Source organism: Poromitra crassiceps (genome assembly GCF_964638095.1).
Source record: "Poromitra crassiceps genome assembly, chromosome: 12".
Lineage (NCBI taxonomy): Eukaryota > Metazoa > Chordata > Actinopteri > Beryciformes > Melamphaidae > Poromitra > Poromitra crassiceps.
The window spans coordinates 23744633-23761494 of NC_139632.1; the positions used below are offsets into that span (position 1 = coordinate 23744633).

General features: G+C 41.4%; 2 protein-coding genes across 2 annotated transcripts in view; one reads left to right on the forward strand and one right to left on the reverse strand.

Moving 5' to 3' along the window:
• Window positions 1–12224, reverse strand: part of gabra5 (gamma-aminobutyric acid type A receptor subunit alpha5) — a gene marked incomplete at both ends in the record, with an annotated part of 36179 nt that extends 23955 nt beyond the window's left edge. Inside the window, 5 exons of the mRNA XM_083647089.1 lie at window positions 1043–1125; window positions 4816–5036; window positions 7284–7351; window positions 10746–10870; window positions 12142–12224. Of these exons, the coding sequence (XP_083503215.1) occupies window positions 1043–1125; window positions 4816–5036; window positions 7284–7351; window positions 10746–10870; window positions 12142–12224 (580 nt within the window). The remainder of the gene's footprint in view (window positions 1–1042; window positions 1126–4815; window positions 5037–7283; window positions 7352–10745; window positions 10871–12141) is intronic.
• gabrb3 (gamma-aminobutyric acid type A receptor subunit beta3) overlaps window positions 1–16862 on the forward strand; it is a gene marked incomplete at both ends in the record, with an annotated part of 71050 nt that overhangs the window by 19018 nt on the left and 35170 nt on the right. The window contains one exon of the mRNA XM_083647088.1: window positions 15387–15434. Within this exon, the coding sequence (XP_083503214.1) occupies window positions 15387–15434 (48 nt within the window). The remainder of the gene's footprint in view (window positions 1–15386; window positions 15435–16862) is intronic.

Consider the following 16862-nt stretch of genomic DNA (forward strand, 5'->3'; position numbering starts at 1 on the left):
CCTGCATCCTACTGTAAACAGATTCAAAAGACACATACCGAATATATGAACCTTTTCACATGACTACCGGTATGCACAATCGGCAACAATAGAAGACAGTAAAATCATTGCTTACTGTACTTTACATGTAAATACACCGGTTTTGTAGTTGTATCAGAATTGCTTAGAATTGCATAGTAAACGGTTTCTGGCTTCCAGGGCTTAATTGCCAACAGATAGTAGCTTGTGGCATCAAGCACACAAGCAAATGTTGTCTGACTAGTCCCTCTGATTATCCCATCCCGGTCCTCAGCTGGGGGCTGAGGTGCCTGAAACAGGCAGAGAGTGGCTCAGTGTAATGACAGTGTGCAGCCAGGCCCCAGATAACCCTCTCTGCGTCAGCTGCAGGGAGGACCTCAATGCTAATCTTAAGCTCTCATGACAGGAGCTCCCCAGGTATTCTTGTACCAGTGGAGCCGTGTGAGGCGGCCTAACTAGCTTACAAGCCATGTGTGTGTGTGTGTGTGTGTGTGTGTGTGTGTGTGTGTGTGTGTGTGTGTGTGTGTGTTTATCCATGCACAGACAAGTGCATGTATGTGTCTATCTGTGTTTCAAATAATTTCGATGAAGATAGAGAGAGATGCAGGGGAATAGCCTTGACACATTGATTAATGACGTAATCATGCGCAGCGTGTCAGCGTCTACATGGTCATCTCCTGTACAGCCACAACAATAGCTGTGTACCTGAGGGACACAGGCTGTCAGAGGGACCCAGGTACATCCATCCTTATAGCCACACATAGGACAAACACACTGAAGACTAATTTCATATTTGTTGTGGTGACTCTGGTGACTCACTTATGTCTGAGTGAGTCACCTCACTCATATTATTCCTAAAACTAGGCTTATATCCATAACCTAACGTTTGCTGTGGTAAAGCTTTTAGTACTTAAGCATAAATGAGTGTGTTATAGACATACAATGTGTATACTTATTTTTACATTATTTAAAGTGACTCTGCAGTCATTTGCATTTGCATTTGTGTAGAGAAGTGTTTACTCACAGCTTCCAAACTTAAGTGGACAAGCATGGGCATCCATTGGGAAATCCTCCAGTTGCATGGGGCATTCTGCTGATATAGTTAATCTGAAAGAGCAAATCATGCATTCAGAGTCAGAATAAATATTGATTGGATGAGACATCATCACCATCACCGTCGACATCGTCATCATCATCATCACTTTCACCATTTTCACTAATTACTAGAACCACTTATTATAAATCAATCGCGCCCAGTTGCGGTTAATTTTGTATTCAGCAATGAACCTATAAAAATCAATAAGGGTTAAAATTAGAGTTAAAAGCAGCACAGTTCAATAAAGAGCCAAGCTACCACAGGACCAGTGATGATGCCTATTAAAGGAGTAGGTAAAGACATGTAAAGATCAGCTAGACAGAGGAATATTTCATAAGTGGAGCGAGGCTGCCACCTGGCTGTAAAAACACATACTGTACAGCACTATGCGCAGGAGAATAAAAATGACTACGGTAGCTGTATCCTCAATACATACCCCCCCAACCCCCTCCCCACACACACACACACACACACACACACACACACACACACACACACACACACACACACACACACACACACACACACACACACACACACACACACACACACACACATGCAAGTGTGATTGCTCTGTCTCTGTCTCACTCTGTTAAAGAGGCTGTGTTAACATTTTATAGTGCTGGAACCAGAAGCACAAAAGCAATGAGCTCCTCGTGCCTCTAGTAACAACAGCACAGACCTCACAGATTTATAAAATGCTGCCCTCTGCTGGGGAAAATGATAATGATCATAGTTGTCAGAATATCAGCAGTAGCAAAAACACTGAACAGCTCAAATGATGCCTATCCAGATAAACTCCCAATTATGCCCCACTTGTCAAAGTGAATGTGGCACTGATTTTATACATTTAAATGTTTACTCTATAATACCAAATTGAGAATTAAATGTAGAACAGAACTGGGATCTCAGTATATTCAATTCCATTATGCTATCAAATATGATCAAAATACACTAACCTCATCGTGTGTAGACGATGAGATGTATTTGCCAAATAAGAAAATATAAACAAAAGTGTATATCTATAGTAAAGTTTGTCATTGCTTTGCCCTATTCATTACATCTCTGTAATGGCATACATCACCCCCTAGTGGACTGTTAAGCAAAGTGTAAATGTGGAATTGAGACAGTGTGCACCATGTGCATACTGTCTGTGTGTGTGGGTGATATGACAAGTAACTACTTAATTCTTGATAATGATGGACATCATCTGTATGGTGTTATGAACAGCCTGAGGAGTAAGTTCAGTGGCCAGTTATTAATGCCAAGATGTTCCACAGAGCGTTTCAGAAAGTCCTCTGTCCCTTCAGCTGTAAAGCTTGTGTTATGAAGTTGATCATGGGTAGGTTTTTCTTCTTAATATTGTAGCCTACATGCTTAACTTTTTAAATATTATTTTTTCTTTCTTCTTCTTGTTCTTGTATTTTTATTTAAATGCTTTTCTTATTATAGTAGGCCCTACATGCCTATGTTTGCCTTGTATAGCCTAGGTACTGGTATTTTCTACTTGCATTGGTTTTACATTGCCTTTTCTCCAGCTCTGGCTGGTTCCTGAGCTATTTTGTATGTTTCCTTGGAAATGTTTGTAGTACTACCTTACTTGTTTTATGTACTATCTGAAGTTTTTTTTATGACCTTGTCCTTGTATGCGTTTTTAATGTTTATTGTGGCATCTGTTTTTCCTAATGTATGTGACCAACCCAATTTCCCCTTTGGGGATTAATAAAGTTAATCTATCTATCTAACTGATGTTACCATAAATAAAGCTAATGATTTGTTATTGGCGCATAGTTACTCAATAGCAAACAATTATTGCATGTGTGTTTGTAATGTGTTCATTACAAAGTATATCAATTTGGTTACAACCCCAACCATTGTATTTTGCCTCTGCTGATTGCACTGTCAATGTTTTCAGGAGGTGTCCTCTTAAAGAATGTTTATTTGAGATCAATTACTGATAAAGTGTGTCATTCCTCACGAGCAGAACAAGAAGCCCACACCCAGATACTCAACGTCTGAGTGGAGCCTTACATAGCTCTGCCTCTGGCATGCTTCTGAGGATGACTCAAATTCACAAAGGGACTCCATAGTCAATGGGCAGTGCTGAATGGCGTTAATTGAAGTCAAACATATAGAGTGCTGGCTCCTTAATCAATCATAATCGCCAAATAGAACTGTCATCTGTTATCAATACTTTGCAGGCTAGCAGATTAATTACCCACTAGCACAAAAATATTGTTTCAGACGTCGGCACCGGCAGACCTGGGCATTATGCGGCCCGGGGGTCAGAACTGGCACTCATGATGGTTATGCCTGCCCCGGGAGGTCTAAGACAAACCACACCATTTTACTGAAGATTAATAAAAAAAAATAGATAAGAAATATTGGCCCCTGGCAACAATCTGGGTTTCTCATGTGGCCTCCCAGGAAAAATAATTGCCCACCCCTGCTCTAAGGCATACTTTCTACTGTTACCATAATTAGCCCTAAATGATGAAGTACACTATTGTGTTTTACATTATATCTAGGAAGACATTTGTGTTCCTTTGTGTATTACTAAAAATGTAGAGTGATGTGTAACGCATGCACTGAAGTCTTTCCTCTGAGAGATCTTTTCATGGTACAGTAGTTATGGCACTGTACTTGTTATTTGAATAGCCATTGAGAGTAATGCATGCATAAAATGTTTCTCTAATAACCTTGTTCCCAGAACAGAAATGCATTAAGAAGCCATTGTAAAACCATTCTAATGGCTTGCACTGTTACCAAATGTAGATTTGTAGTCATTTTAAAGTCAGTCGATCAATATTAATTTTTGACGTGTGCCCACATCCATTTCCTTTCACTTCCTTATTAATATTTAATTTGGAGTTTATTGTCCAGTTAAGCTGATGGCAAAACATTTACATGTATATGGAAGCCATGGTCAGGATGTAAGGCTGTAAATGAGATGCTTCTATTTAGGCTACTATCTATCTCTACAATATTATGGACTTTTCTGTAGTGACTAGATAGAGCTCAAAACCTCAAACAGCATTCTTAAGCCATTATAAATCCTAATAAATGGTGGATTAGTTCCACAACAGTTTGGCTAGATAATACCAATCGCTTGTCAATTTGTCAGTGACCTTCAGGAATGCTTTTGCAAAGAATATGAACAGCAGCTTGCCATACTTTACACTTGTCATCGTGTCATCATCATGATCACATTGTCAGAAATGTGGACTGTAATTGAGTGATAGAGCAGTAAATAGCAGAACAGGTCATGCTCATGAGGAGCAGTGTCTTCATCGCTGTCAGTTATTTCTGTGCTCTGGCAGCATGGTCAATAGTGGAGAGACTATGGAGGGATCATGGCTTAAGGAGGAGGAGGACACACAGCCCCCCCTCCCCTCCCAAACATGGACACTGCACTTTCAAGTTCATACGACCCACATGAGGACAACATGAGCTTAGATGATTCATCAATGCACCACTCAGATCCATATGGGTGTGTGGGATGTGTTAGTATAGCAGGGGTCTTAAAAGCCATTTCCAATAGGCCAATGTTTTAGTAATTTCTCCTGTTTTAATTGGATTATACAGCATAAAAACCTCACTAGTGAGCATATATGACACAATATATTAGTTGTAAGACTGGATGGAAAAGAAATGCTCATCCAAGTGAATTTCTGATAGAGAAGAACCATAGGAGCGCTCACCTCATGGTATAAAGAAGAGTCCCATCATCTTTAAGACGTAGTAGCTTGTTAGGTGTAGTCATATTATGTGCGATAGATTTCTTCCCATTGAGAAAGAAGGTGTCAGGGGTCCAGATGTTACTAGCCAGCAGATTATTCAGGGGGAGCATCTCCATTGGGCCTTTAAAGCGAAGTCTTTCATCTTTCCAGCTTTGACGGAAGAACACATCAATAGTGTATTCCTACAGAAAACACACACATGTACACACACGCACCATGTAAAATAGGTTAATTATGTATTTCCCCTTTGCAGCGGGCGCTGTCCGCGGTCCTGAAAATGAGAGATGGACATAGCAGAGAGGTCTAACTTACAGGGCTATATCGGCAAATCATGTTGATTATTGATTTTTTTCCCATTTGCTAAAAAGATGTTATGAATTTAGGAAATATTTCAAGCTATGCTCTTCCAATAAATGTTGACATTTGAACTGTCAAAGGCATAACCTCTGCAGCAACCTGTCAGAGCGTGTCTTCTCTGCCACGGGGCAGATGGGACAGCGGTGCTTTTGCCTAAATAAAAATGTTTAGGCAACAGGCCTAAAACAGTTAACTCCAGACGGTTTGAACAACAACATATTTTTCCTTTTCCTTCGGAGTTGTAAATGTTATATTAGCTGAATTAATATATGAAAAAGCCAGATGAAAATGTGTCAAGATGTCAGGATTTTACGAGCCGTAACTACATTGCTTACATAGACTAATCACTAATACACTCAGTTCACGATACGATACGATACACGATATTGGGTTCACGATAACGATACGATACGATATTTTAACAATATTTTTTTGCGATCGATTTGTAAGTTGAGGGGGCATCCTCCACGCTAATTTGAGTAATTTCACCATTTTCATCCTCCGTGTCTGTAACGTCCCTCGTCTGTTCAAACAAAGCAATGAAAAGGAGAGCGAGCATGCAATCAGATGCAGATCACCATGTTCAGCTTCTTTTTCTCACGATATGAGATTTCATCTCAACGATACATATTGTCACGTTTTGATATCGCGGTATTTGATATATATTGTGGGACGATATATTGTGACATCCCTACTAATACTATAATCATATTCTAATTTTCTTTCTTTATGATTAAAGCCTCCAATAAAGTTTCAATAGTTTACCTGTCATGGGGACATTTTAAGTTACAGTAGTCACAACTGCATGCAAATGGGAATATTAGTGGAATATTCATTTTCATTAGTCATGCAAACAGCTTAGGAATCTGTCTCTTTAAGAATATGGGCAAAAAACAGAATATTTTGTGCATGTAAACGTAGTCCGTGTTGACCTGGCACTGCCTTCTGTTCTGCTCTCTGATGCGCACACACGGGCTTTGCCTGCTTGGAAACTCCTCCGAGTAAATGTCCTTTCCTCGTTCAGGCCTTATTCATTGTTCATTCATTGAATGAATGTATGAATGAATGAATGAATGAATGAATGAATGAATGAATTTCAAACAATTTAAGGTGAATCGAGCAGATCATTCTCTTAAGTTGATCATCTTTCCTGGCGCAAACATGCAGCCTCCGCCTGCACTTTGCCAAGGTGCAGGTGCATCTGGCTTTTAAACGGGATGGGAGAGGACTCTGCTTTGTTGAACTGATGTTGCTCTCAGAGCATACCTCTGAATAATGGTACTTATCCCAACCCATTAGTGCCGTGCACTCAGCGCAAGGCAGTGCAAAGAGGATAATTTGCGCCGTTAAAATAGGAAAATGGACACGCCTCCAAATGCGCTACTGCTGTGCGTTCTCACTGTTCGCTACCTCCCTCACGATAGGGCCCATAGACTTCTTTGTTAAAAGATTGTGCCCCCGTGTTTTTGCTGGAACTTTCAAATGTTAACAGACACAGAAAGAGATGTATTACAGGATGCATAAAAATGGTTAGCCAAGTTATGCCTGACTCAGTCATTTGGATTTGAGTGAAAAGTGTTGCAACGTACCGCAGGCTCCTCTACTTTCACTGATTAACGAACGTCTCCATTGTCACTCTGGCATCATAAGAAGATCCTTAAAGGAATAGATCCCAAAAATAACAATTCTGACATTCTGTCTGTCTTTAGAGTTCCAAAACAAAAACAGTCAAACAATCACACTGTGAATAGGAAAAAAAACTATACACAAAATCCACTGTAGATGGTGTAAATATTGGTCTTTTTGGAACTCTGAAGAACTGGCCCTCACTGACTTCAGTTGGTTGGAGAAGGCTGCCATGGAGTTGTACTGGCAACCTCCCTGTGTGTTATATGAACAAAATTCAGTTGTGCTTCAACTGGCATGACGGTGAGTCGATGATGACAAAACTTTCATTTTTGGGTGAATATTCCTTTAACTTTTACGGTAGCATGAAAATATTTCATATTGCCTTAAATGTTCTAATCCCTTCAGTGTTGAACAGTTAACTCAAAATAAGAGGAATTTCTTACCATTTCAGTGTCAGAGACTGGACCGAAGCTTGTGACAAAGATGTTGGTTTTGATCTCTGTCACCTGTTCTGTAACAATAGAAAGAAAGATACTGTGAGCCTTTATAACACATCCTTGTTTTGACTGGCACACAACATCCAAGTGCATTCATTAATATTCATAATAATCATCTAGTCAAAGTGTTTGGGCCTCATGCAGGTGTTAGTGTTACACTTCACCCTGTGACATTTCTGGGATTTAATGACCATAATAAGTCAAAGGTCTTACTAAGTTTTAAAATGTGTGGTCTGCACTTGGTTTGCTCTGTGTCAATTAACACAACTTGCACCATATTTCCAATACGAGGGATCAGCGTGATGTCACAACCACCCAGAAATGCGGAATCCCACAGCAGTATGATTTGTGCCAAACAAACGTTAATATCTCAAAAACTATACATCACATTGCTTATTATGACATTCTGAGTGAGAGCAGAAGTAGCTCAAGAGTCTGATGTATAATTATGCATGTTGTGTTAAGGTTGTGTGAACTGTCGCAGTTTTTAAAATGAAGTGAATTTTGTAAACAGCACAGCCGGCTAGAGGGAGACACACTCAAGGCTGGCTCCATAGGGTCCCATTATAAAGTTAGCCGTTTCCACCCAGTGATGCGGATTGCTTACCAAAATGCTGATCGGCTGATCCCTCGTATAGCTACTCTGGTTTGTAAAAATGAAGCATGGCTGCTCTGTGATTGGACTATTGGGAGGTAACACAGACAGACAGGTACATTTGGTTGGTACTGCTAACAGCTAATGTTGTTCTGTAGTAAAGGCTGGAAGTGATGGCAGCTGTCCAGATGTTGAGTTCATGTTTTATGCAGAGGTTAGTCTAGTTAACAGCAGCTAGCGGGGGAATTGGGGCTGAGGATTACATGGCTGTGTCAGTTCAGAGGCTAATCCATTAAGCTCAGGAAGTTGTCATGTTTAACACAATTGCCACAAGCCTCCGCCACAGTAAAGATTTGGCTTTCTTGTGGCCAAGCTTTTACAGTGTTGCCATTGCACACTTAAATTAAAAGTCACACCAGGTAGTGAGGTAGGCTATAAGTGCAGGTTTAGTACACTAGATGCGCTTCAGAGTTCAATCCGGTGACAAAGTACTCCAGTTTCAAATACAGAAAGACAGCTTAAAACAAAGTCTGCTTGAGGTCAGATCAGGAAATCCAACTTGATTCACTGCAGTTTCAACAGAAAGACAGTTCAAAAGTCCGGTCCGGGATTTACAGCGGATCACGAACTGAAAACTTTATTCAACAGTGATTATTTACAATGTGCTCTTTAAAGGGATAAGCCAACATTTTTGGAGATTCGCCTATTTGCCATATCGCCGATAGAACAAGTAGAATGTGTGGATGGCTTTATCTTCACTGTGCGTGCAGTACAAACTGCAGTACACCCCTCAATGCTACTAGCTTAGCACTACAATGGCAGTATATGGTACAGCTGCCTACCACCCGTTCAGTCGCCCAAACACTCACATGTACATGTTGTGACTCGTGTACTCAACACGCAATTAAATAATAATCCAAAGTTATGGGAAATGGTCATTTTCTAAGTAAATCCATAGTGAGAACTAACAAAGAGTATTCCAAGAGGGTTCCCTCTGTGGCCAAAGTTACTTCCTCGTTTGCCTAAGGTGCTTGCGCTGTATGCAGTCATCAGTACAGCGCATGCGCCTTGGTGAGTACACGACACAACACGAGTCACCACATGTACATGTGAGTGTACATGGGACTTTGAGCCATTTTCTGTCTCCATTCACTATCGACCTGGAGATGCTCTTTCGCTCTCTCCCTCTCTCTCTGTCTCGCTCTCTCTGTCTCTCTCTGTCTCTCTCTCTCGCAGTGCTACAGCGGACACACATGTCACTTATAGCGGCTGCACCGCTTAAAAAAATTATTGATTGATTGATTGATTTTATGGATATAAAAGACAACAAAACCCAAGGGATAAACATGTAAAAGTGTGAACAATTATTTAATTTTTTCAGAAGGTTTTTAAAACCATTCAGAGAATTCGCAGAGTTAATTTCGTCAGGGATCTTGTTCCACTCCCTCCACTCTCACTTGCTTTTAGATTTGTGGCATTCCGACTGTTTCCAGTAAATCCACAAAGAGTTTAGGATCAGACAAAAAAGGTTGAAATGACTGCAGATAACAAGGGGAGAGTCAGTCTCTGCTCCAACAATCTTTGTCTTCTTCCAAAAGAGATCCTCATGAGCTCAAAAAACAAGAACTTGATCTTTTAACAATACCAATTACATCCTGGAACTTTATAAAGGGCCTAAAATAGAAAGTGATTGTTGTGTCATCTAAGCTGGCAGAATTATTTGCTGGCCAACTTCAAATCATCATTATACTTATTTAGCTAGCTAATTAGATTTTTTTGCGTGCTTTGGTCCTCTCCGGATGAATGCAGCATGTGCTGAATACCCTTGATAAATAAAGACGCCTGCACCAGTCAGAGCAGATCCTCAGGCTACAGGCACTAGAGCCCTATACTGTATAGGGACTAACATCTGCACAACCAGTGCAGCATTGACCAAATGTGAACAGCAAAATGCCAAGCTTGATACAAATTGTAAACTTAAAAATAAGGGTGGTGGTGGGGGGTGGGGGGGTTGGACTTCAGTTACTTATCCATAAGAGCCAAACCCCTGTCCTCCTTCAGAAAACAAACAATGAAACTACTGAGCAGTATGCTTAGAAAACACATACTTTCTCTCCATCGATTATTGATCAGAGTCAGTGTCTTCACAATGTTGTTCGGCTTGCCTATTATTTCTCTTTGATGATGGAAATTGAAAAAGTTCAGCCCTACTTTGGCCCACCGAGAACAGCGGAGCTGCTACTTCATGAAACGGACGATGGCTATCTCAAGGTCACAACAGCACACTCAGGAGGCTTGTGATTCAGCCTGTGTTCATATAACATTGATTCATACTCAGGAGGCTTGTGATTCAGCCTGTGTTCATATAACATTGATTCATACTCAGGAGGCTTGTGCTTCAGCCTGTGTTCATATAACATTGATTCATACTGAGGAGGCTTGTGCTTCAGCCTGTGTTCATATAACATTGATTCATACTCAGGAGGTCTGAACAGTTGCTAATGCCTCTTAGTCAAAAGACTTCAGACTGGCTGTATGAATACAGGCACATTTTCCCTGTCTGGACTGAATGGAAGAGCGACGTTGCGGTGCAGAGCATTGTTCTCTGTGTGGATTGGGGGTGTAATCTTTCATGCAGGGCTCTCAACACAGAGGCAGAACAATACATTTCCTCTCATTCATGTTCAAAGCACAGCGCTGTATCTGGCATGTGTTTGGAAAGAGAGTTCAACTCTATTTTCATACTGTATCTCTTATATCCAAACTGGTGAAGGTGTTCAGGTCTATACATGGATACAGGTCTATGGGCCTACCTCCCAGTCCAGGGCGGAGTCTGTTGTCATAGCCATCCAGCAGTCCATCCAGGATGCGCGTGAAGATGGTAATGTTGTCATTCAGTTCTGCCTCTTTGGGAGTTCCAGTTGCAACCTGGCAGAGGCTGTGTATAAAAAATGTTATTGTTCTTTTGAAATAATATATTGGGGAAAAAAATCTTACTACTATAATTGGAGAGCTATCTGTCTGTTTGTTTGTCTGGAGTTTCAAGGCACATAGTTTGCCAAATTTGCCAAAACACTTTTCATGGTCTGGGTAGTGTAGCAGTGCCCTGACTACCAACACGAGGGTTGAAGGTTTGCACCCCCCGTGTTACCTCTGGCTTGGTCGGGCGTCCATACCGGCACGATTGGCTGTGTCTGCGGGTGGGAAGGCTGCACTAGCATTCGGGGTGGAGGGGAGCAGGTAGCCTGGGTAAACCCATCCCCCACATGACCTGCTCTCAGACCTGTTCTCAGTCACTATGGTCTGGAGAATGAGCCATTCAAACCGATTTCTAGGGAGTGTTGGGCCCCCCTCGATAGGCTAGTGACTGGGAACTGAGAGAGCAGGTCACGTGGGGGCTGGGTTTACCTAGGCTAGGGAGCAGGTGGGAATAGTGTGATCCTCCCATGTGCCACGTCCTGCCAGTGAGGCTCCCCGCTGTCAGGTGAAAAGAAGCACTTCATGGGTTTGGAATTAATCTGGTGGGAAAAAATGGGGGGGGGGGATCCGCCCACGGGGGGCACTAGAGCGATATTTTACATTTTCAGGCCTTCACACTAACAGAGCCATTGTGACAGCATCCCTTCCCTGCTTCCCACTGATGTCACCGATGATGTCATTGATGATGGAGTGACATCACTGATGACACCACAATTGCGCTTGAGTGACATCCCTGATGACATCATCCCTGATTGTGACTAGGACTGGGAGTTAGACCCACCCAGTCCCCCCCGTGGGAGTTGGATAATTAGGACAATTACCTGATTAAAAAATCTGTCTCCGTCACGTCAACCACAGGGGTGCTTTTTACACTTCCTGAAAGTTTCAGCCAGATCGCACGTAGAATGGCATAGCTGTGGCCGAACAAAATTCTGCTCACAGACACTTCTCATTCTTATAGTAGTGTGTGTGTGTGTGTGTGTGTGTGTGTGTGTGTGTGTGTGTGTGTGTGTGTGTGTGTGTGTGTGTGTGTGTGTGTGTGTGTGTGTGTGTGCGTGCGTGTACTTTTAAAATTTCCAAAACATGCAAACTAGATGATCTGAATTGTAAATCACATATACACAATAATACAAATTAAATAAATAAAATGCCTACTTTTGCCAACAGGTAAATTTTCCAAAATGTGCCAATATGCTGTCTTGACAAAGTTACAGTAGGCTAGTTCCTTACCTCAGACGGCAGGTGATGCTCACAAGCAAGACACAGACCCACAGACTTCTCATTGCAAAGGTGTAGCACATTCCATCGCCCATTCCTACAACAAGACATTCAAGACTTGATATCTGCTCATTCCTTTCAAAGAACCTCAATTCATTTTTGTTGCATGTATTATAGAATGGCTGCTTCATAAAATGAAATAGAATTAAACCAATATTAATGGCATTTCATGTCCACTGTGAGAATTATTTAATATAGGCTTAGGCTATATAAGCCTATAATGGTGTATATATATTAGCACTGTAATTTCCCCTTGTGGGACAAATAAAGGATTATCTTATCTTATCTTATGTTATCAATTTCACTTAAATAAATAAATATTACACAATTATAATCAACAATATTAATATTTGTAATAAGTATTAGTAGCTAATCATATCAATGTAATACAATGCACAAGGGGGGGGGGGGGAATCTGCTATTATTATGGGCATTAATTGGCATAGTGGGAATAGTGTTAGGCTACTACTAGCCCTCTGTCTATTGCTGTTTAGTAAATCTTTATCAGGTGTTCAAATGGGTTCACGATGAATAGCCTATATAAACATATAAAGCCAGTAATTATGTAGCCTACTGACAGTATCAGAATACTCCATACAGTATTTTTCATGCAACCAAATTAAACAGCATGTGAAAAGTTGTCATATAGCCTACCATACCATTCTATAGAATTTGCCAGTGTAAATAACAACACGGAAAAAGGCTGATATAACACCGAGTGCCAAGTTCTCCTCAGATATTTACAGTCCCAAACAGTGTCCTTTCTTTGTTGGACCCCCTATAGCCCACCTTTCCGTCTCCCTCTTACAGAAACTGCATTACAATAAATAGCCTATCTCACATCTGGCATATTGGTCTCTATACAGTAAGTTGATTGTGACGGAACAGACGCCTGTATTTCCCACCACCACCACCCGATAGCCTACTAACCTTAAACGTGTGTAACGCGGCTGCATCTACTGTATACCTCATGATCCATCCCAGAGCCTTCACAAGCACACACACTGTAGCGAATCCCGCAATATTGTCTGCACCGCAGCTGGACTCTTCACAAATACCCCTTGTCTCGCTGTGACTGCAATGCATCCACTTCATTCACGACTCAGCCGCACGCTGGAACAAATCACCAAGCCGTCTAATTCCCTAACAATAGGATAACAATTGAATACCTCTCTTCCCCCGGCTTTCATCTCCACCGCACGCCGACCTGTGAGTCTACAGCTACACACTATCCCAATGTAGGCTGCTCGCTCCTTTCTAGCAGACATTGGGTAGAAGACCACTGTACTCCTTTTCTCCTCCAATGCCCACACGACCCACTAGCTACATCTCACTGTACGCTGGCTGGCCTATTATATGCAACGCTTTGCTGCACAGGCATTGAGCCGCAGTTGCCAGAGCTTACCACACAAGACGATGCGCAGTCAAACTTCCCTCGGCTTGTCCCTCCGTAGATCTGACGCGTAGATTGTAGTGGTTAGTATTTGGCATCAATTTTGAGGGACGTCACCTCCGTCCGCACACCATAATTGCATATTGGGGAAAAGATGTGGACTAATATCACAGTCAGCGAGGTTTAATTTGCCCCAGAGCGATTAAAACGTTGGCAGAAAAAAAGAGGGGTTCCCAACACTTCTGCTGACTGACCATCCTTTACTTTGCCATTAGTCTCTGAGGAGAGAAAATCCAATACTGTATCCAAAAGCAAAGTACAGTGCAAAATAGACTTTGGTGAGAATTAGATGAGACAGACGAGCATGCAGTGCGCAGGAGGATGTATGGCTATGCCCACTATACTGGAAGGAAAAGGGATGGATGGGTGGGTGGGTGAGTGTGAGTGTGAGTGTGTGTGTGTGTGTGTGTGTGTGTGTGTGTGTGTGTGTGTGTGTGTGTGTGTGTGTGTGTGTGTGTGTGTGTGTGTGTGTGTGTGTGTGTGTGTGTGTGTGTGGTGGTGGGGGGGGGGGGGGGTGAGGGGGTGGTGGGGGGGTTGGCACAGAGAGAGAGAGAGAGAGAGAGAGAGAGGAAAGGAGAAGAGTATCTTCAGTTACAAAGACAACCATAAGAGGGATCTCCCCGCACAAAAAAGAAATGCTGTAGTAGCCTAATCCATTTTCTATGGGGGAAAAAACTGAAATCACAGCATAATTAGGCTATAAATTCTGCAAAATAATTGATATGAATATTACAGTGATAGAATAAGAGAACATGCAGTAAAATAAATAAAGTAAATCGAAGTAAAGTCAGAGTAGCCTGTGACAGACACATGTTATATGAATATTATAGTGGTTTATCATTAGGGCTCTATTCAAAGTCCAACAGCAATGCAATCATACAGTGAGTAGCCTATCAAATAATAGGCTATTAAATATATAAACTCATTGCCGCAATGTGTTGAGAAGAAGTAGCCAGTAGGCCTAACACCGTATACAGTAGACTGAGTTAGTAGAGGAGAGCAGGGCAATTGGGCAACATTTCGGTTTTTATGGAGAAGCAAGTTTTTTGTTTTTACCACGGTGCCCGGTAGAAGAGCGGAGCCGTGGTCATAATGAAGCATTTTCTGGTGAGTCGGTCAGTCACTCAGTCTGGAATAATGCTTAGTAGTGAGGTGTCCGCGTTGGCACAAATTCCTGTGAGTTCGTACATCGCAGAGACATCAAATTTGGCCCAGTGGCAGATATTGATAACCATTACTAGGTCCAGAAATATTACCCAATCGGCCTGACGGAGGCGCTATAGTTAAAGGTTAAAATTTCAGACTTTGAAAGGCCATAACTTCCACAACATAAGTCTGATTTTCAGTAAACTTTTTTCCACTTCAGCTGACAACGGTGTTCGTTGCCTTTCTGAAAAACTATAGTACATCTGTTTTGTATTTTCTTATGGTACACTGTAGGCCTGACTTGAATGGGACACAAAACAAAAGAAAAAACGAGTGTTTGGTTATTGGTCCAGTTTGCAGGAGATCGCAACATGTCACAGATCTCTGCCATCAGCACAAATGTGCTCTATGTTTTCACAACATTTATTTTCACCAGCATTGGGGTCAACTTATTTTCACTTAATTAAGGAAGTGTATTTTCGATAATGGCACTGAAGTTAAAGCCAAGGTGCAACAGTGATGGGTATAACCTACTTAACGTACAGATGGTGCACTGGACTGACAGAGAAAGTAATTCCTTCCTCTTCTGTTTTGACAGGAACGCTTTTGACGGGAACAAGAAGCTCTACGCCATCTATGATACAAGGTATGGACGGCTGCCTAAATCTACTTATTCTCTTGAAGTGTAGCTACATCTAGAAGGAAAAACCTCACACAAAAAGCAGTTGACTGTTCATCTCAAAAACGCAGTGGTCCAGCAAACTCTACATCTTGAATAAATGGAAGGTGATATTTGTTGGCGAAGTTTAACCACGCTCTTGTTCCCTGCAGTGATACTGAGCTACTTCCCGTAAAGCGGATTAGAAAAGCACAGATTGGATCTGCATGAGCTCTTCATGGCAGTTTAAGGGGGAACATCACTGTTTAAGACATTCTAAATGTTACTCCTAGATTGTCAGGCATTTCCTCTCCAAATTTGTGATCTGAGACTAAACTTGTGATGTCATCAGGTCTAGGATTTGGAGCTACTCCAGACAATGAATGGAATGCATCTGAGGGCCAAAATAATGTTTGTTTGAGTTTTTATATTATTTTAATTTTGTAATGTAGTGATGTCAGTTCGAAACCTTTATGCGGCAAAACCAGTCTACCAGTGACCTTTATCATATTTTCAAATTAATTCTCAATGGAACAGCTCCAGACCTGAAAACATCAAAATCTGAGTTCCTCATTCCATTCAGACTCTTCTAGACCAAAGGAATAACCTAAGGTTTCTTAAAACGAGTATAGTGTTCCCCTTTGAAGACTGCTTGCAGGATGCAAGTGCATAGACACATGCCTTTATCCACGCTACTATGTGTGTTGAGATTCATAATATTTTCAAAATGACAATTAACCTGTAACCCTTTTGAAGAACCCTGATGGTCCCCGGACTTAACTTTGGGAACCATTGATTTAGATCAGCGGTTCCCAAACTTTTCCAACTCATGGCTCACTTGAAAATTTCAAAAATGTCTGTGGCCCACATCCAACCGTAAACAGTACAGAGGCCAATAGCTGTCCATCAGTACCACATAGACATCAGAATCTAAAAGTGATGCTCTTGCTCTGTCTGCAATAGGCTCATTAACGAATTATTGATTACAAATTTAAGAACGGTACCATTCAACAATGGATATGCATTCTCATAATAATAATAATAATAATAATAATAATAATAATATATATATATATATATATATATAAATATATATTTTTTTTAAATCCACAAAGATCACAATGTTTTGCCCACTTGCAATACCTTTGCTGCCCACCAGTGAGCCCCGGCCCTCAGGTTGGGAATGGCTGACTATGGTTTACCTCTGCCAGCCTGGCCTCGCAATACAGTATATCGATATGCAGTCTGACTAATGGTGATCAATTGCATCATGTAGGGAGAATGACTTGTTCTTGATTATGAAATTACTGAGTTGAGGACCCAAATGTGACAACTAAGAAGAACTTTAGCTAGGTGCAGCCTAATCAGGTTATTGGGTTATCACCAGGCTTTGTAAAACTGGGAGTGGAGAAAGGG